Consider the following 23,780-nt stretch of genomic DNA (forward strand, 5'->3'; position numbering starts at 1 on the left):
GTTCAATTTCTTTGAGTTTGTGGGTTTTCTGCAATTTGTGTTGTTATTGAATTCTAATTTAAAGCCATGGTGGTTTGATAGGACACAGGCGGTTATTCCAATTTTTTTGTATCTGTTGATGTTTGCTTTATTGTGGAGTATGTGGCCAATTTTAGGAATGTTCTATGTGTTGCTAAGAATAAGGTATATTCTTTTGTGTTTGGATGGAATTTTCTATAGATGTCTGTTAAACCCAATTGGGTTGTAACTTCTGTTCCTTTATTTCTTTGTAAAGTTTCTCACTGGTGGTCCTGTCCAGTGATGAGAGTGTGCTGTGGAAGTCTCACACTATAATTGTGTGGGGTTTAATGTGTGATTTGAGTTTTAGTAATGTTTCTTTTATGAATGTGGGTGCCTTTGTATTTGCTGCAGAATTGAGACTTCATTTTGATGGATTTTCCCATTATGAATATGAAATGACCTTTGGCATCTGTTTTTATTAATTTTACCTTGAAATCTAATTTGTTAGATATTAGGACAGCTACACCTACTTGCTTCTTAGGGCCATTTGAGTGGAAAATATTTTCCCAACTCTTACCTTTGAGGTAACATCTGTCTTTGAAAGTGAGGTGTGTTTCTCTTATGCAGCAGAAGGATGGATTCTGTCTTCATATACATTCTGTTCGCCTGTATCTTTTCATAGGTATGTTAAGACCATTGATATTGAGGGATATTAGTGATCATTGATTGTTGATTCTTATTTGTTTTGGATTCGTTTTTTGGTGGTGGTATTATGTGTGAGTTTTTCCCCTATTTCTGGCTTTTGGAAAAGTGAAATTTTTTAATTGCTATGTTATTGTGAGTGTAGTTAACTTTCTCAGGTGGGAGTGTTCCTTCCAGAACTTTCTGCAGGGCTGGATTTGTGAATATGTATTGTGTAAATCTGGTTTTGTCACGCAATAGCTTGTTTTCTCCATCTATAGTGATTGAGAGTTTTGCTGGGTATAGTAGTCTGGGCTGGAATCAGTGGTCTCTTAGTTTTTGTAGAACATCTATGCAGGACCTTCTGGTTTTTAGAGTTTCCATGGAGAAGTTAGGTGTAATTCTGATAGGTCTACCTTCATATGTTCCTTGGGATTTTTCCTTTGTTACTTTTACTATTCTTTCCTTATTCTGTATATTTGGTGTGTTGATTATTATGTGGCTAGGGGACTTTATTATTGGTCCAGTCTGTTTGGTGTTTGGTAAGCTTCTTTTACTTTTATAGGCATGCCCTTCTTCAGGTTGGGGACATTTTATTCTATGATTTTGTTGAATATGTTTTCTGCACCTTTGCGCTGGGCTTCTTGGCCATCTTCTATACCTATTATTGCTAGGTTTGGCCTTTTAATGTGTTTCATATTTGCTGAATATTTTGTGTTGAGGATATGTTCGTTTTAAGATTTTATTTGGTTAATGGATCTGTTTCCTCTTGTTTATCTTCAGCGTCTGGAATTCTGTCTTCCGTCTCCTGTCTTCTGTTAGTTATGCTTGCATCTGTAGTTCCTGATTGTTTACTCAGCTTTTCTATTTCCAGCATTCCCTTAGTTTGTGTTTTCTTTATTGTCTCTATTCCAGTTTTCAGATCTTGAACTGTTTGAATTGTTTCCTTCATCTGTTTGTTTTTTCTTGGCTTTTCTTGCTTTCTTTAAGAAAATTTTTGATTTTTGAGTTTTTTTTTTTTGGTTTGTTTTTTCTTCCATTTCCTCTTTGAGGGCCTCTGTCATTTAAATGAGTTTGTTTTAAAGGTAATTCTCTTCTGTTTCCTCTGTCTTGGGATGTTCAGGGTTCAGATTTTGCTGGTGTAGAGTCTCTAGACTCTGGTTGTGTTATATAAGTCTGTTGTTGAATGTGTTCTTATACTGCCATCTTCCCATGTCTTTTCCGATTTGGTATAGGTGGTGTCTCTCCGTGTCCTGGTGGATATGGGTTCAAGGCTCTATTGTCTCCTCTCCTCTCCTCTCCTCATTCTTTACTCTCCTCTGGTTCTCTCTCTCTCTCTCTCTCTCTCTCTCTCTCTCTCTCTCTCTCTGTCTCTCTGAGGGTGGAGGGGCAAGACCATAACATTGGCCTATGAGTTTGCCTGCTTTGTTTTGCCTCCAGGTCCCTCTGCGAGGTTCGGTGGTAGGAACAATCTGGGAGCTGTGGGTCAGGGGACTCGAAGAGGGGAATTATGAACTATGAACTCTTTGTAAAACAAAAATTATGTTAAATACTTTCCTATTTCAAAAGGGAAGATTCAGAGCACAATCTATATCAGATCAAAGCAAAACCAAACTCCCAATAGTGTTTATAACTCAATGTTTGATGTCTGGGACCCATTAACAATCTTCTGGACTCCACTAAAGGGCTTGGGTTGCTTTCCAGCACAGACTTCTGCAGCACACACAACTTGTCTTCTAGGCTCCAATTGGCTCTACTCTGCTGCTGCTGTTCTTGGTGGTATTTCCCTAGTAATAGCATCTCCAAAATGCTGAAGTCTTCTACAACTCTGTTATACTTTCTCCTACTAGTTTCAGTCATCATTAATTTCTCAGTTCCAGCCAACCAACATCGAGTATCTCTGCAATGTGAAGATTTCACTTTAGTAGCTCTGATGTCTTGTTGATACAATGCATTCTTAAGCTCCAAGAAACCAGAACAATAGAATCTTAATTAAAAATAGCAAATTGACTCAATAAAATCTTTACACTTCCCTCTGAAACTCCATAATCCAGGCCCCAATTGTCTGCATTGCTGTCAACATTCTTATCTTCCAGGCAGCTACAGAACAGCCCATGGAGATCTCAACATTCAATGACTTTTCTAGTCCAAAGTTTCAAAGTCCTTCCATAATCCTCCCCAACGCACATGGTGAGGTCTCTTTGAGCAATACCCCACTATCCTAGTACTAACTTTTGTCTTAGTCAGTGTTATTTTTCTGTGTAGAGATACCATGACTACAGCAACTTTTAAAAGAAAGCATTTAAGTAGGGCTTGCTTACAGATTCTAAAGTTAAGTATATTATCATAATGGTGGGGACCTTGGTGGCACATATGCAGAATGCTTCTGCAGAGGTAGGTACAAATTTTACATGTAGATCCACACACAATGGGAAGAGAGTGACACCACCTAGTTTGGGCTTTTGAAACTTCAAAGCCAATATATGCTATGAGACCTTCTCCAGCCTCTACCCAAAGTTAAAAAAGTGAAATGCTTCTCAGGAGTGGAGGGTTAAAAGATTTCTATAGTAACTTCACATAAATCTCAGGGCAACACTCTTTATTACATGTGCTCTTAATTGTTCTGTTTCTACTCTAATGATCCTGTTCTCTATGCTTCTTCTAGCCTCTTCTTTTTCTATTCTAAAAAAAATAATCTTCTCCTTCTGGAGCCTTGAAATGGTCAAGTAATTTCTCTCATTGGCCAAAAGAACATTTATAAAGAAAGCCATAAGGATCTGAGTCATTTACCATGGCAACAATAAGGTCCAAGACCACAGGAGCAAAATCTCCACCAGACAGGGAGGGCACAGTGTCAATGACAACTTCAAGACACAGATCTATTGTTAGTAGACTGGCAAGTAAAGAATTGTTCTGCTTTTCTTAATAATCTTGGTTTGACATCTGCAGCTCTGATTTTGTATATAACTATAAGGTTTCAAACTTATGATCCATTTACAAAAGGTCTTTAGTGTAGTTTGAACTTGCTCTGAGGTAAAAGTGAGCTAATGTGTGTAATTAGCCTGAGCAAGAGAACAAGGCAGGCTGTTAAGAGTCTACAGTCCTTGTGGGACAAGTAGATCTGGTTATGAAGTATATCTCAGTATATATTCTATATAACTAAATGAGAAGTCATCTTCTAGACCATATACAGATATTTGTGCCCAGTAAACAATTAACATACTGTAGTGCTGTAGGGGAAAATCCCCAAGCTGTAATATGAAGGGAAGAGCTCTTCATAAAAGAAGGCTGCATTGGGGACAGCTTAACACATTCAGAGGGCAGAATCCCTTATTGTCATGCAGATAAAGTTCATGAGACGTGTATCCCTGGTGACAATATTCTTCATAGCCTTGATAAATGAGGTATGCCTTCCAAGAAATAAACATCTGTTATGAGTTGACCCCTGAAGTATGTGCTGAACTCTCACTTTAGCAAAAGCCCAGCCCCAGTGACACACTTCCTCTAACAATGCCACACCCACTCCAAGAAGGCTAATCCTTCTCAAGTAGTTTCACTCCCTGATAACTAAGCATCCAAATACATGAGACAATAGGGGCCATTCTTATTTTAACCTTCACACTAATGTTAGCTGCTATATATTTCTATATATATTTCCTTACACATGAGAATGCCTAATACTACAGTTACATAATGCCTGATTTGCGTGTGTGTGTGTGTGTGTGTGTGTGTGTGTGTGTGTGTGTGTGTGTGTGTGTATGCATTGTATAATCATCTTAGGTTATGAAGGGCCTGGAATCTGATTTTAATGTACTAAAATATAGCATCAGTTTGCTTACATGTATTAGTTTGTTGCTATATTATGGATATTGGCAGAACAAATTTCTGTATTAGAACAAAAGACTTCTTTTTAACTCATGGCACAGTAGGTAGTTTGCATACCAAGGCATTTGTATCTGTTTCATTTGCTGTCAAATCTCATGGAGACTTTGTGAGCAGACTCACAATAGATACCTGAGTACTATAATCCAAAATGAATCACATAAACCAAATGAAAATGTCAAAAATCATTTTGTGTGGACCCACCATTTCATTACAAGAAGAAAAGCTTTTCTCTTTGTCCTGGAGGTACATCTCATATAATTCTTCAAGATTCCTCACAAAAAAAGACAATTATTAAAATGGTGTGGTAAACAATATTTGAAGCCTTTAGTTCTTGGTATAGTGATTAGAAGTTGGGAAAATAGAAAAAGGATTGCTCGGTGATTTTTTTTTCTTCTTTGGTCACCCAGTATCTTGGCTTCTCCTGAATTATCACAAGTAAGTCATGGACAGCACAAATCATTAATCTGAAAGAAGTTAGGATCAAATTCATTTATTGTATGTTTTCATCCAGGATTTATATTAGGCTAATGTGAGAAGAATTTCAAACAGCAGGATGAATGTCAGCTTCATTGTCCTTGATTCACTCACTGTTAATACATCTCAGCAGGTGATTTCATACATGTATGATATGCTTCAGGATTAATCCACTACCTAGCACAAATAGAGCAATGCTTAAATTCATCTGCTGATTGTTGATACTGAAGTAGGTACCAAGCAATCCCAATTCCCAATGGCGGGTTACTCATAATCCATTGTCCTCCATGTAGAAACCCATAGCCCAATGGGGCATGTATCTCCCCAGATTACAGTTCTCTAGAATTCACCAAACTTCTTGGTATACCAGAATTGAGATTGATATATAACCACAAGCTTTAGAGTCATAAGTCAGTAAGTAAATTTTGCTTGTTTTTTAGTCACCTATTACTTCTAATCAGATTTTTTATGCACAGTAGTTAAATGCAATAAGTATAAAACACTGAAAACCTTAAATGAGCTAAGTTGAATATTCTCACAATGTGACTTTAAAAATTCATCTGGTGATACCATATTGATCTATGGTAGTGAAATGGTAAAGAGTAAGTCGAATAAGTCAATCTCATGTAGAATAAAAAATAAAAAAATATTTCCAAAAAGAAATATGACATAAAATTTTGTGTGTTCATGTTTTATGAGTATGTATGTGCACATGCCAGAGGAAAATGCTGGTTGCCCTTCTTCATCAATTTTACCTTATTCCACAAGACAAGCCCTCTCACCGAATCTGCATTTTATTGGCTAGGTGAGTGTCCACCAAGCTGAAGTAGTTCTCCTACTTCATTCTTCTCCTGGGACTAGAACCAAATGGGTGGCTATGTCTGACTCTTTTTTTCAGACTTAGTAAGATTTAATGGGAAGTATCAATTTGTAGAAAATTCTGCATTATTAACAAAATTTATTGATACAAGTACATCAGTCACAAGTACTTATTCACATAAATCAAGATGCATGTTCTCCCAAAAAAGGGAGTCTGGCTATTCTGATTTTAGAGTAGAATAAAGATATTGCAGAAAACAAATAAGAGAAAGTAAATGAAATAAAGAATGTCAAAGCAGAATACAAGAAGAATTTCTAGATTTTTTACCTGAAAAAAAGAACATCAAAAAACATACTTAGGAACTGGAAGGGTGACTGAAGGAGTAGCTTAGTGGTTAGGAACAATGGCTGCTCTTCCAAAGGAACAAGGTTTAATTACCAGCACCCATATGATAGTCACAATCTTCTGTAACTTCACTCTCTTTTCTGGGCTACACAGGCAGTATGTCTGGCTTTTTAAAGGGTACTGGGCATCAAACTCATCTTCTCATGCTTGTACTGCAAATGCTTTTACCCATGGAACTATATCAGGCCCATTTTGCTAAGATATGTCATGTGTTGCTTAGGATTGTGGACAATGATTGAGTTCACTATTAGAATTGGCCAATATATCTAAAATTAATTAAGATTTTCTTACCATAGCAGATGTTCAAATTGTTTGATTTAAGAATGAATGGGATGATAGGGACATGCACATTGTCATTATACATTAATCTTTCTTGAAATTTACTGTCACATGATATATTTACATTACTAAGTGAATATCTTCCTCATTATATTCTTGAAGAGAAGAATTCATCTGAGAGACACAGACAGTACAAATAGAATACTATTTAGCAAAGTGAAGCAAAATATATCTTCTACAAGAGATTGGCTAGGCTATCTTGAAGAAGGAATTGCCGATTAGTAGTGCAACTAATGGCATCATAGCTCCACACTGTTGTCTGTAGCCTAGGGAGTTTCCTTTCTAGACTGCTATTCAGATGAAACAGTCCTTGAAAATATCAGAAGAATTTCAGGGCAAGTCATGGTGGATAGTGCACATTTTAAATATAATCACAAGATGTTCACACAAAATAGGGGGTTGGAAATCTGCTTATAGCCTTTCTTTCAAGTCATCGTGCCAAAAATCAATGTAAACAGATAAATATCGTTGTATCTTAAGGGGGATATGCGACAAATTTGTTTTAAGAGGAATTATTAATGTTAGGATCTTTGTAGAGTGACAAGGATGCATTATAGTAAACTGAATCAGATAAGACAAGCATATCAATAAAAATTTTTTGATATATAAGAGCAGATGTATTATACTCTGAAAGGCCACTTGCATTGAAGAAGTTGTACTTGCAGATTCCTGGGTGGTGATAGAAGTAAGCAAGTAGATGCATTTAATCTGGCAGCATGAAAAAATTTCTGTTTGAATGTAATCTGGTCTGCTAACTTAGAATCACAGTGATGAGTTGTGGGTAGCAAATATGGAGATGGCAGTAGGAGGAAGGGAAAATATTTGGGAAATGGCATAAGGGGTGGATTGATTTGTATGTGCACTGCTGAAATGTTGTGGAATGAGGAAAGCTCACTGTGGCCTGGGCTTATAGGTTATAATGTGAATGAATGGGAAAGACAACTTGAAAGAAGCTAGAGTAATCTGGGAATTGGGAACCTCACTTGAGGAACTGTGTCCATCAGATTGGTCAATTTTGTGGGGTGTTTTCTTGATTAATGATTGATGTGCCCAGCTGACTGTGGTCAGTGCCAGTCCTGGGCAGCCCTTTGTTATTTAACAAAACAAGCTGAACACATTAGAGGAAGTAAGCTTGTAATACTCTTCCATGGTATCTGCATTAGTTGTTGCCTCCTTACCTTGAATTTTTGCCTTGGCTTCCCTCAATTATGGAATCTAACTTGGAAGCCAGATAAACCACTTTTTCTCTAAATTGTTTTTGGTCAGTGTTGATCACAGAATGGAGAACACTCCATGTTTACCTGCCTATTTATTAAAATAGTTCTGGGAAAATTTGGGTAATTGTTTTATTATTTTGAGACCCTTCCATTACAATGTATAACAAACTGAGTGGCTTAAGCTATAGAACTTTATTCCTCTGGAGTACCTTTTATTCTTAGAGATTTTCTTTATACTTTTAAATGAACTTTATTGATGTAGTGTGTGAGGAAGCAGGATGGGCTCCTGTGCCTTGGCACATGTATGACCAGGGAAGCAATTGCAAGAGTCAGTTCTCTCTTTTCACAATACATGTTGATCCAAGGGTAAACATTAGGTGATCAGGCCTGGTGGCAAGTCTTCTGAGCTTTCTCACTGGCCACTTTTGAGCTTTCTCTGAGTCTGTGATATGGCTGTCTTCAGCCTGTGTTTTCTTTTGGCCTTTACTGTGTGCATGTCTGTATGTGTCCATTTCTCTTCCCACAGGACTGTCAGCATTATTGGATTAAGACTTACCCATAAATGTCCAGAGATCTACAAGGATGACCTCTACTAACAATCTAAGCAATAATGGAGAGGCTACCTTAAATGCCCTTCCCCTATAATGAGATTGATGACTACCTTACATGACAGCTGTAAAACCAGCATAGGACCAAACCAGGCCCCTTAGTGGAAGTGTCAGTTATGAGGCCTGGACAGTGTGTGGAGCCTCTGGTAGTGGATCGGTATCTATTACCAGTGTGCAAATGGACTTTGGGAGCCAATTCCCCACAGAGGGATACTCTGTCATCCTAGACTCATGGGGGAGGGCCTAGGCCCTGTCCAAAATTATGTGTTAGACTTTGATGATCCCCATGGAAGCAGAAAGGGGATGGTGTAGAGGGTTGGTGGGGGGCATGGGTGGATGAGAAGGAGAGGGAACTGGGATTGATATACAAAATAAGATCTAAATTTAAAAAAAACTGAAAGAAAAGACTGACCATAACATTTCACTTAACCATGATTTTCTTTTTATTCATTTATTTTCTTACTTATTTTTTAAAAAAAAGATTGAGTATTTTCAAAATGATGTGTATGTGTGCGCACATACGTGCACATGAACATGCACATATGTGCTCACTCATATGCATGTGTAAGTTACAGCACATCTCTTCAGATCTGTCTCTTTCTTGCCACCTTGCGGTGTCAATGGATGGAATTCAGGTTATCAGCTATGGCCACAACCATCTATACTTGTAGAGCTTTCTTGATGGCCCATAAATAGCTTCTTTATTTTTTTCCGAGACAGGATTTCTCTGTATTGTTTTGGAGGCTGTCCTGGAACTTGCTTTGTAGACTAGGATGGCCTTGAACTCACAGAGATTCGCCTGCCTCTGCCTCCCGAATGCTGGGATTAAAGGCATGCACTACCAAACCCCGGCCCCATAAATAGCTTCTTTTTTTATTTTTTTAAATTTATTTTTCAAGTTAAATTTAGATAAGAAACAAGGTTGCTTCACAAGTCAGTTCCAGGTCCCTCTCCCTTTCCCTCCCCTCCTCCTATGTCCTCCCCCTATCCCCCCCTTATCCTTTCATTTTCCTAGGGAGGGTGAGGCCCTCCATGGGGGTGTCCATAGTCTGTCATTTCATATAGGGCAGGGCCTAGACCCTTCCCCAAGAGTTCAGGGTGAGAGTGCACCTCACATTGTTGGATGGGAGTCCAAAGTCCATGTGTATACTCGGGATGAGTACTGACCTACTGGCCAAGGTTCAATAGATTACCTAGGCCTCCTCACTGACACTCACATTCAGGGGGTCTTGATCAGTCCCATGCTGGATTCCTAGGCTGATGCCTGGGATTCAAGAGTTAACCTTTGTCAGGTCAACTGTTTCTGGGGGTTAAACCAACCCAGTCTCCCTCTCTGTTACTGGCTTTCCTGAGTTCAGCTCAGTACTTAACCGAGGGAGTCCACTTCTTCTTTGATCAGCCACTAAATGAAGTTTCTGTTTCCCAGACTCTCTGGCCATGGGATTGTAGGCTGGCACTCCCCAGATCTATGTCTAAAATCCATATATGAGAGAGTACATGCCATGTTTCTCTTTATGTGACTGGGTTACCTCACTCAGGATGGTTTCTTCTAGTGTCATCCATTTGCCTACGAATCTCAGGATTCCATTATTTTTTTCTGCTGAATAGTACTCCATTGTGTAAATGTACCAATTTTCTCTATCCACTCTTCAGTTGAGGGACATCTAGGTTGCTTCCAGGTTCTGGCTATTACAAATAATGCTGCTATGAACATAGTGGAACAGATAATTTTGTTGTATGAATAGGCATCTTTTGGATATATTCCTAAGAGTAGAGTTGCAGGGACTTGTGGTAGGTTTATTCCCATTTTTCTGAGGAATCTCCATACTGATTTCCAAAGTGGCTGAACCAGTTGGCACTCCCACCAGCAATGGAGGAGTGTGCCCCTTTCACCACATCCTCTCCAGTATAAATTGTCGTTGGTGTTTTTGATTTTAGCCATTCTGGCAGAAGTGAGATGGTTGTTTTGATTTGCATTTCCCGGGTGGCTAAGGATGTTGAGCACTTTCTCAAGTGCCACTCAGCCATTTTAGACTCCTCTATTGAAAACTCTCTATTTAGTTCTGCAACCCACTTTTTAATTGGGTCCTTTGATGTTTTGGAGACTTGCTTCTTGAGTTCTTTGTAAATTTTGGAGATCAACCCTCTGTCAGATGTGGGATTAGTGAATATTTTTTCCCATTCTGTGGGCTGCCTTTTTGTCTTGCTGACTGTGTTCTTTGCCTTACAGAAGCTTCTCAGTTTCAGGAGGTCCCATTTATTAATTGTTGATCTCACTGTCTGTGCCAGTGGTGTTGTGTTCAGGAAGCTGTCTCCTGTACCAATTCGTTCAAGGGTACCACCCACTTTCTCTTCTAAGAGGTTCAGTGTGGCTGGATTTATGTTGAGGTCTTTGATCCATTTGGACTTAAGTTTTGTGCATGGCGATAAACATGGATCGATCCGCATTCTTCTACATGCCAGCCTCCAGTTATGCCAGCACCATATGTTGGAGATGCTTTCTTTATTCCATTGTATATTTTTAGCTTCTTTGTCAAAGATCAGATGTTCGTACGGGTGTGGGTTAATATCCGGGTTTTCAATTCGATTCCATTGGTCTACCTGTCTATTTTTGTGCTAATACCAAGCTGTTTTCAGGACTATAGTTCAATAATAGAACTTGAGGTCAGGGATGGTGATGCCTCCGGACGTTGCCTTGTTGAACAGGGTTGTTTTGGCTATCCTGGGTCTTTTGTTTTTCCATACAAAATTGATTATTGTTCTTTCAAGGTCTGTGAAGAATTGTGCTGGGATTTTAATGGGGATTGCATTGAATCTGTAGATTGCTTTTGGCAGGATTGCCATTTTTACTACATTGATCCTACCTATCCAAGAGCATGGGAGATCTTTCCATTTTCTGAGGGCTTCTTTAATTTCTTTTTTAAATATTCAAAGTTCTTATGATACAGGTCTTTCACTTGTTTAGTTAGCGTTACCCCAAGGCATTTTATGTTGTTTGTGGCAATTGTAAAGGGTGATGTTTCTCTGATTTCTTTTTCAACCCTTTTATCATCTGTATGTAGTAGGGTACTGATTTTCTTGAGTGGATCTTGTAGCCTGCCACTTTAGTGAAGGTGTTATTCAGCTGTAAGAGTTCCCTGGTAGAGTTCTTTGGGTCATTGATATAAACTATCATATCATCTGCAAACAGTGAAAGTTTCACCTCTTTCTTCCCAATTTGTATCCCCTTGATCCCCCTTTGTTGTCGTATGGCAATAGGTAGAACTTCAAGTACCATGTTGAAAAGGTATGGAGAGAGTGGACAGCCTTGTTTTGTTCCTGATTTTAGAGGAATTGTGTTGAGTTTCTGTCCATTTAATTTGATGTTGGCTGTTGGTTTACTGTATATAGCTTTTATTATGTTTAAGTATGTCCCTGTTATCCCACATCTCTCCAAGACCTTTATCATGAAGGGGTGTTGGATTTTGTTAAAGGCTTTTTCAGCATCTAGTGAGATGATATGTGATTTTTGTTTTTCAGCTTGTTTATATGGTGGATTACGTTGATGGATTTTCGTATGTTGAACCATCCCTGCATCCCTGGGATGAAACCTACTTGATCGTGGTGAATGACTGTTTTGATGTGTTCTTGGATCTGATTTGCCAGTATTTTATTGAGTATTTTTGCATCAATGTTAATGAGGGATATTGGTCTGAAGTTCTCTGTCTTAGTTGCATCTTTGTGTGGCTTGGGGATCAAGGTTATTGAAGCCTCATAGAAAGAGTTTGGCAAAGACCCTTCTGCTTCTATTGTGTGGTATAAGCTGTTCTTTGAATTTCTGGTAGAATTCTGCACTGAGGCCATCTGGACCTGGACTTTTTTTGGTTGGGAGACTTTTGATGACTGCTTCTATTTCCATAGGGGTTATAGTTCTATTTAAATTGCTTATATGTTCTTGATTTAGTTTTGGCAAGTGAAAGCTATCCAGGAAGTCATCCATTTCCTTTAAATTTTTGAATTTTGTGGAGTACAGGTTTTCAAAGTATGGCCTAATGATATTCTAGATTTCCTCAGAGTCTGTTGTTATGTCCCCCTTTTCATTTCTGATTTTGTTAATTTGCATGTTCACTCTCTGCTGTTTGGTAAGTTTGGACAAAGGTTTGTCTATCTTGTTGATTTTCTCAAAGAACCAACTCTTCATTGCATTGATTCTTTGTATTGTTTTTCTAGTTTCTACACTATTGATTTCAGCCCTCAATTTGATTATTTCCTGGCATCTACTCCTCCTGGGGGAGTTTGCTTCTTTATGTTCTAGAGCTTTCAGCTGTGCTGTTAATTCTCTAGTATAACTGTTCTCCAGTTTCTTCATGTGGGCACTTAGTGCTATGAACTTCCCCTGTAGCACTGCTTTAAAAGTGTCCCATAGGTTTGGGTATGTTGTGTCTTCATTCTCATTGAATTCGAGGAAGTCTTTAATTTCTTTTTTTATTCCCTCTTTGACCCAGGGATGGTGCAGTTGAGCATTATTCAATTTCCATGAGTTTGTAAGTTTTCTGCAATTTGTGTTGTTGTTGAATTCTAATTTTAAAGCATGGTGGTCTGATAAGATGCATGGAGTTATTCCAATTTTTGTAGCTGCTGAGGTTTGATATGTTGCCAAGTATGTGGTCGATTTTTGAGAAGGTTTCATGTGGTGCTGAGAAGAAGGTATATTTTTTTTTATGTGGATGAAATGTTCTATAGATGTCTGTTAATCCCAGTTGGGTCATTACTTCCATTAGAGCCTTTGCTTCTTTGTTGAGTTTCTGTCTGGTATTCCTGTCTAGTGGTGAGAGTGGTGTGTTGAAATCTCCCACTATAACTGTGTGGGGCTTTAGATGAGATTTAAGTTCTAATAATGTTTCTTTTATGAATGTGGATGCCTTTGTATTTGGGGCATAGATGTTCAGGATAGACACTTCATCTTGGTGGGTTTCACCTGTGATGAGTATGTAATGACCTCCTTCATCTCTTTTGATTGATTTTATTTTAAAGTCTAGTTTGTTAGATATTAGGATTGCTACCCCTGCTTGTTTCTTGGGTCTATTTGATTGAAAAAAAATTTCCCAATCTTTAACTCTCAGGTAATGTCTGTCTTTGATGTGTGTTTCTTGCATGCAGCAGAAGGAAGGGTTCTGTCTTTGAATCCATTCTGCTAGTCTGTGTCTTTTTATGGGTGAGTTAAGTCCATTAATATTGAGGGATATTAATGACCATTGATTGCTCATCCTTCTTCGATTTGCAATGGTTGTTGTTGGTGGAATTATGTCCTCGTTCTGGTCCCGTGGGTGGAAAAGAAGAACAGGAATCTGGGGTGCTTAGCCTTCTACCTGGTCCCCTGGGCCATATGCTGGGTCCTGTTGTACCTGATCTGGAACAGCAGTTCCCAGGTGATCTGCAGGCACTGGAACACAGGCCAGGAAGCCGGACTGTTTACCTGATGCTGCTGCAGGAACAGCTACTTCCCTGGACTCCCTGCCTCTGGTTTCCTGGTCTCCCATAAATAGCTTCTTAAAGGTACAATTTCCATATATATGTGTATATATATATATATATACATATATATATAAAATCAAAGTTACTTTGAGTTAAGACTTCAACATATGCCTTTTTACCTGTAGGAAGAGTGAGAATTATTTTTCTATAATGACTAATATTAGAGCTTTAAATCATTTTGAATAGCTTTAAAATTTTTATAGTAAGAACATAGATGGGAGATATGAAATCCAGTTCTCATGCAGATTTTTTAATATGTCAGCATACAACAGGAAAATCAGGTTTTAAATATATTGTAGATAGATGCTTAGAAAAAACATAAGGAACATAGGAAAAGGATATGTGTTGTTTTAGTGTATATTGATAGGGGAGAAGAGCAAGGGATTCATCAACTTACCACTAGCTTTAACTAAGACTATGTGCTCATGCTAAGAATTGGCATATTTAAAAAAACATCCAAAGAGGCCCAAGTGAGTGACATGGGGAACAAAAGTCCAGGACAAGATTAGAAGGGTTGTCAGTAGAAGGAAGCTCTTTTATCTTACATAATTTCTTTGATAAACCAAAATTTGATGAAACTGCAGAAACACGTAGACATGAGGTCTGTTTTTGCCTTATCTACGAAGTTTAATTTTCATAGAAATAAAATGCACAGATCTCTGTGTGTGCACAAATTTTAATGAGTTTTCAGTATCATAAAATCTGTGTAATTCATATGCCATCAGAGGATACATTTATTAAATGTAATATTTCTGCCTTATAATGGTTTTATTTTTCAGGTCCCTAAACAGTCACACACTGGAGATGCAGTGTGTCTGCAAGGGTTCATGAGTGCTCTCATGTCTTTTCCCTTATTTGATGGTAGTACTGAAAATAATATTACTGTTATCAATACTACTAGCTAATATATGTCACAGACAACTTGGCAATAGTTTTTTCCATGCCTTAATCCATTCATATTTATCTCACTATTATTGTGTCAGCTGGTACTACTTATGTTTTGTAGACAGAAAAATCAAGTGAATACATAAACACACACACACACACACACCAAACTTTTGCTAAGATGTTTCTTATTGGTTGAATTTGTTGTTATGACCTATTTTCCCTTTGCTCAGATACAAGTAGGGAAACATTTATTTCATTTTACTCCATAATCTTCTCACAAAAAACATGTTATTTTTCCTCAATATATGTTTTTATTTAAATTAGAAACATGAATGCTTCACATGTCAATCCCAGCTCCCTCTCCCACCCTTCCTCCCTTGTCCCTCCACCAGCCCCTCCAGCTCCCCCACCCAATCCCCACATCATTCCCCAGGGATGGTGAGGCCCTCCTTGGGGGATCTCCAAAGTCTGTCATTTCATCCAGGGCAGTACCTAGGCCCTCTCCATATGAACAGGCTGAAAGAGCATCCCTCTATTTGGAATGGGCTCCCAAAGATCATTCATACCCCATGGCAAACACTGATATATTACCCAAGACCCCAGTGATTTCTGTGGTCTCCTCATTGACACTAGTTTCATGGAGTCTGGATCAGTCCCCTGTTGGTCTCTCAGCCATCAGTCTGGGATTCAAGGGCTCCCCCTTATCTGGTCAGCTGAAAAGACATGCTTTTAATTTTACCCTGGCTGTCCTCCTTGAGTTTCAGTATATGCCTTTTAATATAGTGCAGTTTCTAAGACTAGTGATTTTGCCTGTGAGTGGATTGTCCAGATGTGTATTAATTTTTTATCTTCAGCCACCCGAGGGCCAGTCTTTTTCAACTATATCGGGATCTAAATCAGCATGAATTTTGATTTCTTGTCACGGGACTTATGGGTCTACAAAGAAAATATGCATAATTGTATGTTCACTCACAATGCTTTTGTAGATTTCTACAATGTTAAAAGTCTGAAACTTCTGGAAGCTCAATCAGCAATCTCAAACTAGCATCTAGAACACTCTTTCATCTTTAAGTACAGCCTCATAAAATAGATTGAAAAATTTTCTCTCATTATGCAATTTTCCATTAAAGAGAATATATGCCTACCGATAAAAATGCCTAATAGCAACTAAGCTAGATTCTCCAGGGAAATAATAGCCTTCTGGTTGAAAAACAAATCCAATCAACCAAACCTTCACAAGACTTTTGCCCTTATCATAATACAATTGTTGCTGACTTCCCTATTTTTTATCTAGATTTTATTTTTATAATAAAAGTAGGAAAATACTGCATAGTTCTAAGTAAAAGTCCCACAGTGTCTTGTATAAAATACTTGTGTGGTATGAAAGAAGGGAATGGGACTTACAAGAGGGTGCTTGATAGTTTTTTTTTGTGTCTTAAAAGTTTCCTACCTTGAACAACACCTGAAAAGGCAAAAATGCTGCTAAGCATGGTGTCTGTTGTTCTAAATTCTCTGCACTCAAGAGTTTGAGGCAAGAGGACTGTAACATCAAGGCCCACAGAGTATATATATTATGAGATTCCATCTCAATTATTTGTAAAGAAAAATAAGAAACAATTTTTTAAAATAGGGAAATAATCATACTAAAAGATCTTTGAATGACTTAGGAAAACAGCCAGATGAACCTGTTTGTAAAGACAGTTAATGCTCCCTGCTGGATCAGTCAGCCAGAGATGCTGCAGAAGTTTGCTTTCTTCATTCTCTAAGAAAGAAAATAACATTTGCAGATAAAGTCTGAGCATATTGGAATAAAAACAATACAGATGCTGATTCTCTTAAATAAACCTAGGCTGCCAACTGTGCTTATGTTGGCTAGTTGTCATGCACACTGTCATCTTGATCAGCTTTGTTTGCATAAGGAATATTAGAGTAAATACATGAAACAATCATTCCACATGTACCAGAGGGTAAGAGGCTGTTTTCCAGGTAGAGATTTAGTTAAGTTACAAACAGAATTAAAATTTTGAAGTAGATACTATTAGAATGTCTTATAAATAGACAAGATTACACAACAAGTAAATTTTATCACTGAAATGGTTGAGTTGAACTCTTAGCCCTCTGCTCTTGGCATGCTAATCTAACAGGCTGTGGAAACAGGATAATTTGAATAATTCTTGAAGTAGTAATAGGATGTGATTTGACTTTCTATCATAACTGAAGTTGAAATTAAATTCTTCATAACCCCAATTGCTAGACTCTTATTAGGAAAAGACTTATCTTAGGAGTTTTAATACATAATATTACACTATTTCAGATTTTGTCATAATAATAATCATACTTTAAAAAATTCTCCTCCATCTTGCTTGAGCCTCATAACTTTTTTTGAGGTGGATAAGGCAGAAAAGCTGTTATCTGTAAAAATGAGGTGCACAGAGAGACGAGATGCCTCAGGACATATATTCACAGTGATCTTCCCTTCTTTAGATCATTTGTTGTAAGGTGTTTCTACTAGGGAAGTTGAGCTGATTCTTTTTTTCTCACAATAAATTGAAGTGGTGAATTTTATCTTAAAGTCAAAGAAAGAGAAAAATTTATAGACTTGTTGTTATCTATCACAGGATTAGGAATACTCACACAGTGCCAGGAATACTAGTAAGAGAGCTGTGTCCTGGTTAATAGGACTGGAGGCTGAGTTCTAATGTTTAGCTTTCATTTTTATAGAAAAGTCAAATAGATAGGAAATCTACTAGGTAATTAACACTCCAACTTTGTCTTTTCCAAGAAAAACAAACTCTAAATGTTGTGCACTTTTTCTATTTGCACACATAATTTATATCTATCCTTTGGCAAATATTTATCTACCTATATCTGAATATATAAAAAATTTATGTTGCTATTGAAATAGAAATCTTAGCCTGGAAATGGTGGTGTATATCTTTCATTCTAGTACTTGAGTGCAGAGGTATGTGGTTTTCTGTGAATTCCAGGCTCGTCTGGTCTACAGAGTTCTAGGATAGCCAGGGCTGTTACACAGAAAAGCCCTTCTCAAAAAACAATTAACAAAAATCCCAACAAAAGTGACAGACTCTGAAGATCCCCTATGGAGGGCTTCACCCTCCCTGGGGAGCAGAAAGAGGATGGGATATGAGGTTGGTGGGGGTAGGGGAGGGGAGGGAGTGGGAACTGGGATTGACATGTAAAACAAGAAAAAAAAAAGAATATTTGCTCCACTTATTTTTTAACTCTCACATTGTTGATTTGAATGTGTGACTAGTTTTCATTGGTTGTCACAAGCAACATTTCTGTTGTCTTATTCTATTTAATCAGTTACATAAATTGAAAGAGCTCTTTACATTAGAAAATATACTTTGTTGGAGTATATAAATTATCTTTGTATTTAATATTATTTACTTAAAGTATCTCTGCCAAAACAATGTTATTTATCTTAAATCTAACAATTTATACTTTACTAGATTTTTATTCTTTTATTTTTTGGTACTAGAAATTGAACCTAAGTCCTTGTTCATGCTAACCAAGCACTCCTTACTTGGTTGCTAAGTTTTTTCCTTTTGTTAAAAATAGATTTCTTTTCTAAATAATATATCCTGTTTATGATTTCTCCTGTCTCTACTCCTCTCGGTTCCTCTCCATCACCACTGCCATTCAGATCCATACTTGATGCTATTATGTAGAAAATGATACCAGATTACTTTTGATCTGATGCGTTTTATATACAGAAACTAGCTACATAGTTATTTCTCAATGAAATATGCATAAATAAATATGTATAATTCATTAATTTATATTTTTGCATGTCTTTCAGGATTTGTAGCTCTTTTCTTTTTACAATGCACAACTAGGATCCCCTTTTGAAATCTTTGTTCCTTTTTTGTTTTCTCAGACAGGGTTTCTCTGTGTAGCCCTGCTCCTAAAACTCTTTGTAGACCAGACTGTCCTTGAATTAGAGGTCTGCCTATCTATGTGTCTCAGTTGCTGGGATTAAAGGCATGTCCAACTGCTACTACCACCCAGCTAACTGATGATTGTCACAAAAAACCCTTTGTAAACTTAACCACAATTAATCCTAGAAAATCTTTAGATGAGCCATTGTTATGCTTATTTCACAGATTAGAAAAAAAACGGAGACAGGGAAGGTCTCCAAGTATTATCAATTGACAGGCTCAGAGTTACTCATATGTAAGTATCAGCCCTTAGCCTCTGTGGAACATTGTTATTTCAGGATGATTTCTTTTCAATACCATATTGGCTTGGCAGGGTGTCAGTGCGGAGGCCTAGGTAATCTATTGGGCCTTGGGTAGTATTTATCCCTGGCATACAAATACACTTTGAGTGCCCATCCCACAATGAGGGCTGCTCTCTCAGTCTGGACTCTTGGGGGAGGGCCTAGGCTCTGCCCTGGAGGAAATGACACACTCTGGAGATCCAACATGGAGGGCCTCACCCTCCCTATGGAGACTGGGTGGTGGACTGGGAGGCCTGGTGGGGAGGATGGGAGAGGAGGGAAAGGAGAGGGAGCTGGGATTGACATGTGAAACAAGCTTTTTTTTAAATAAAAAGAAAAGGAAGAGAGAGAGAAAAAAGAATTCTATCGGTAAACTTGAAGTATGCTCCGTGATATCCTAGTGTTATATAGGACAGCATGATAAGGTGTAAAGTCAACATCATTTGAAGATATCAAATAGTTTGTCAAAATACCACTCAGCAGTGCAGTGAGACCTCAGGGACCATGTCTTAGAATCTTAGCTACCTAGCATGTTAAAACCTGAGGGGCTTTAAGTTGGGCATTTGCAGACCTCAATGCTGGATATCTGGGAGCATGAACTAATTCATTTACTTTGTATTCTAGATCCTCTTTGCAAAACCTCCCTGCATCATAATAACAATTCTTTTTTTTTTGTTCTGATGCAGTGGGATGTATCCTGCTTTTGTCCTGGAGTTCACCTCTGTGGCTTGGACTTATCTCAGGAATATTCGTCTCTAGTCCCTGTGTTCACTAGAAATCAAGCATGAGGAGATTTGTCTACTGCAAGGTGGTTCTCGCCACTTCGCTGATGTGGGTCCTTGTTGATGTCTTCCTACTCCTGTACTTCAGTGAGTGTAACAAATGTGATGACAAGAAGGAGAGATCCCTGCTGCCTGCACTGAGGGGTGAGTGTTCATGACGAAAGAGGGGCTGGTGTGTGACAAAACAGGAAAACCTTAAACTAGATGAGTTTGGCTTTACTGAGTTGGAAGAGAATTTTAACAGAACTGTTCATGCACATTTAAACATGTGGAAGTTGTTATATTCATGTGGCCCTGTCTTTTTGGAAGAAATGACAGAAGGTATCTAAACTCTAAGATGTCATCCTGTCTCTGCCATTCCAAGGTCCTCTGATGTTATAGAAAGAGTAATTTGAGAAATAATGTTCAGATTAGTTAGAATTTCAAGTCTAGGCTCCAAGAAGCTGATCATCTTTAAAGATCAAGCATATAACACAGAAAGGGAATGATACTGGAATGAGACAGGTGGGGACTGTACACAGTGGAAATAAATTTGATAAGACAATGACCCAATTTCTAATGCAGCTTTAAGACCCAGTTGTGAAGTCAAAATCCATTAGTGACCACATTCATCTTGTGGGCCACTAGAATGTTAGCTCCAAGTAAAAGGAAAAAAATAATTTTAGATATATTACAAAGTTACTTTGTCTAGTGTTTTCTTCTCTAAGGACCAGTTTCAATGACTAGAAAGCAGCAAATTATAAACAAATATGACAATGTGTTTTAAGTGGTGATTTATCAAGGAAGGCATGAGTTTAGGTGTTTGCAAACAGTTTTGTTTTATTCTGTTCTTCATGATATCAAGATACAACATATGTGCGTAGTGATATATTATTTACTCTTTAATAAAGCTTGCTTGAAGGTTCAGAATGCAAAGCTAGTCACAAGCCATGGAGGTCAGGCTGTGGTGATACACACCTTTGTAGTATGATAAATAAATGATCCAGAGACTGATATTGGGGTTCAAGCTTCAAGCAGAAGGTCAAAAAACAAAACAAAACAACAACAACAACAAAAAACAAAGCAAACCTCTCCCTCAGACTGCAATCCCAGATTGCTATGCTCACCTCAGTGTGGCTGGAGAATCCTGAGACTTCAATGTCTTCCTATCCTTAATGTGGCTAGAGAATAAATGACACCTCTGAGACCCTGTTCTTGACTTAAATACCTCTCATGAGTTCTGGGGTTAAAGGCGTGTGATTCAAAGTGCTGAGATCATCTTTGTGTGAGCTATTCTCTTTATGACTAGATATATTTCTTGTAGCTCATTGTGGCCTTGAACTAACTGAGATCCATCTACATCTTAATCCTAAATCCTGGGATTTAAGGTATGTGCCTATGGCTTGTAGCTGACTTTGCTTTCTGAATCCTCAGGCAAGCTGTAATATAGCATAAATAATATATAACCATACACCTTTAATCCCAGCAGCCACACTAGCCAGTCATAGATATATCTAGGTGGTGGTGTCACACAACTTTAGTCCCAGGACTTAAAGACAGGCAGATGGATTTCTGTTAGTGTAAGGCCACCCTGAGCTACATGAAATAGATCCAGTCCTAAACAGAAACAGCTCATTCAAAGGTGATCTCAGCACTTGGGATCACATGCCTTTAATCCCTGCACTAGGGATGTATAAAAGGAAGAACAAAAAGGTCTCATGTGGAGATATAGTGTTCAGACAGGGAGAGCTATTGTCTCTGAGGACTCATGGAGAGAGCATTGTACTGTGAGGATTCGTGAAGGCAGGATCACCCTCTCAGTAAGAGCTAGTGGCTGACTGCTTTGCTTTGCTGACCTTCAGCTTGAACTCCAATATCTGTCTCTGGGTTTTTATTAATTTGTGTAACATATGTATATTTCTGAAGTATTCATAGCAAATGTGACTTACAGTTTCAAAATGGGCTCAAGGGTGTTCCATGCCTTGAATTATAATGGATTCCATGCTTAATAATAATACATATTTTATATACATGCAAAATAAACATTTACCCTTGAGTTTAAGTTGAATATTTAAATCTATAAATTACTGAATTAAAAATTTTAATTTCTTAATTGGTGTAATATACTTTTAATTCTTCAATTTGAAGACTATTCTTTAGTCAAAATACTCTGATAAATGCAATTTAATTGGCACTACTCAACTGGAGTAAACTTAGAAAGAATAAAGTATTTATGAAAATTAGTTTTAGTTCTGCATGCTTTGGATATATTACTAAAATGATCTTGCTCAGTTGGCAAGATTATGAGTATTTTCCTCCTTTCAAAATGTATCTGTACCTTTTGGTGTACATTTGAATTTACAGAGAATTGAGAGAGAGTGCTGTGTAAGTGATCACTGTATTTCCATTTAGATAGTTTATGTGTATTTTAATCCTTTATTCCACAATTATTCAGCGGGGAGACCTCAGGAGTCCCACTTTTGATGAATGAGCAAGGCATGGATTGCCTGACCTTTAATGAAAACTTTAGAATTAGCCTTCTCGGCATCTTTGCTGGAGTGGTTGAGCTGCTGTTTGACTGAAAGTGGAAGACGGCTTGATGTATGGTATCAGCACAGAATGCTTACTCTACCATTTGTCCAGTGGAGATATCTAGTTTGGTCACAAAGAAATACTATAACCAACTCAGCAAAGCCACAGTGGTCTTTTCTACGAGTATTAAAAACTTGCAACTTTGCTGATTTATGTTCTTAGTTCAGAGTATTAAATCTCCAAATCTGAAACATGATGCTGAAAGGCAAAATACTTTTTCTGAGACTTATTTAGAGAACATTGACTTATTTATAAGACATTTTTTTCTGGTACGTTAAGACTACTTTAACAACACAGATAGACTGGGTGCTGCTTTTACAATAGAAATTTATTTCTTTTTATGATTTTAGAAACTAGATAGTCTAGGATTAGGATAAAGGTGCTTCATAGGTCTCCAGGAACCCAGGGACAAATGGCTACCTGAGAGGTAGGATTTTGGCCTCCAGTTTCTCTCTACATTACCAATACCTGTTGCAGAGTCCTGGTTCCCCAGCCATTTGTCCCAGGTTTCATTGAAACCTAATAGCTCTGAAATATGTGGTATCTTTGAAGACCGATTACCTATAAAAGGCAGTCTTCCTACTAACCTCACATGGCTGGCAGCTGATGCATACCTAGGAAAGTTTTTCCTGAACATTTACCATTGCTGACATGGCTCTGAAGTTTTAATATTAAGGAAATTTTATATTAAGTAAAATCTTAAATACCAAGTAAATTTGAGAAAGTATAGATCAAAATCTGTAATGCTTTTGAGGTGCTGTTACTTAAAAAATCTGGCATGGGAAATGGAAAGAATGTGGGTGCCCTAAAAAGGAAGAGAGGTATGATAAATGCAGAAGTAGAAATGGACAAAATAACAGTAAGGGTTTCTGGAAATGCCATAAAGATTCTAGCTATTAAGGACATATGTGCAAAAAACAGAAGGCAAATTATAAGACTTTGTATAGGTATGGATGAGTAGTTTAAATGAAATTTTCTCATCTGGACTGACAATGTTTCCTCCAAGAGCCAAAGATAACAACAACAAAAAACAGCAGCATACATGGAACATCCTCACTTGAGTTGTTGGTGAGGGCTTTCCAAGAGACTCCACAAATATTATAGGTCATTGCTGTTGCTCTTGGTTGACTCAAAGACATGGAAGGTAAGGCCATATTGCTAAAGACACCATGCACTTCACACACAGGATCCAGAGGCCCTTGATCTGAAACGGACCTAAAATCCTCCTACACAAGGACTAGCTTTCATGGTATCACAAGTTTCCAAAAGGAAGAAAGCAACCAACAGTTTTTCGAAACCATGATACTATGTACCACAGCAATGACATGCATGACAGGATAATCCTATGGCTAC

At 37.8% G+C, this 23,780-nt stretch overlaps 1 protein-coding gene across 3 annotated transcripts in view; it reads left to right on the forward strand.

Annotated features, from left to right (window-relative positions):
* Positions 1-23,780, forward strand: part of Galnt13 (polypeptide N-acetylgalactosaminyltransferase 13) — a 611,901-nt gene that overhangs the window by 59,007 nt on the left and 529,114 nt on the right. For all 3 annotated transcript variants that reach the window (XM_005068971.4, XM_005068972.4, XM_040745358.1), the window contains one exon: positions 19,761-20,000. In XM_005068971.4, the coding sequence (XP_005069028.1) occupies positions 19,859-20,000 (142 nt within the window). In that variant the 5' untranslated portion in view covers positions 19,761-19,858. The remainder of the gene's footprint in view (positions 1-19,760; positions 20,001-23,780) is intronic.

Source organism: Mesocricetus auratus, unplaced genomic scaffold, assembly GCF_017639785.1.
Source record: "Mesocricetus auratus isolate SY011 unplaced genomic scaffold, BCM_Maur_2.0 Super-Scaffold_100004, whole genome shotgun sequence".
In the NCBI taxonomy this organism is placed as follows: Eukaryota; Metazoa; Chordata; class Mammalia; order Rodentia; family Cricetidae; genus Mesocricetus; species Mesocricetus auratus.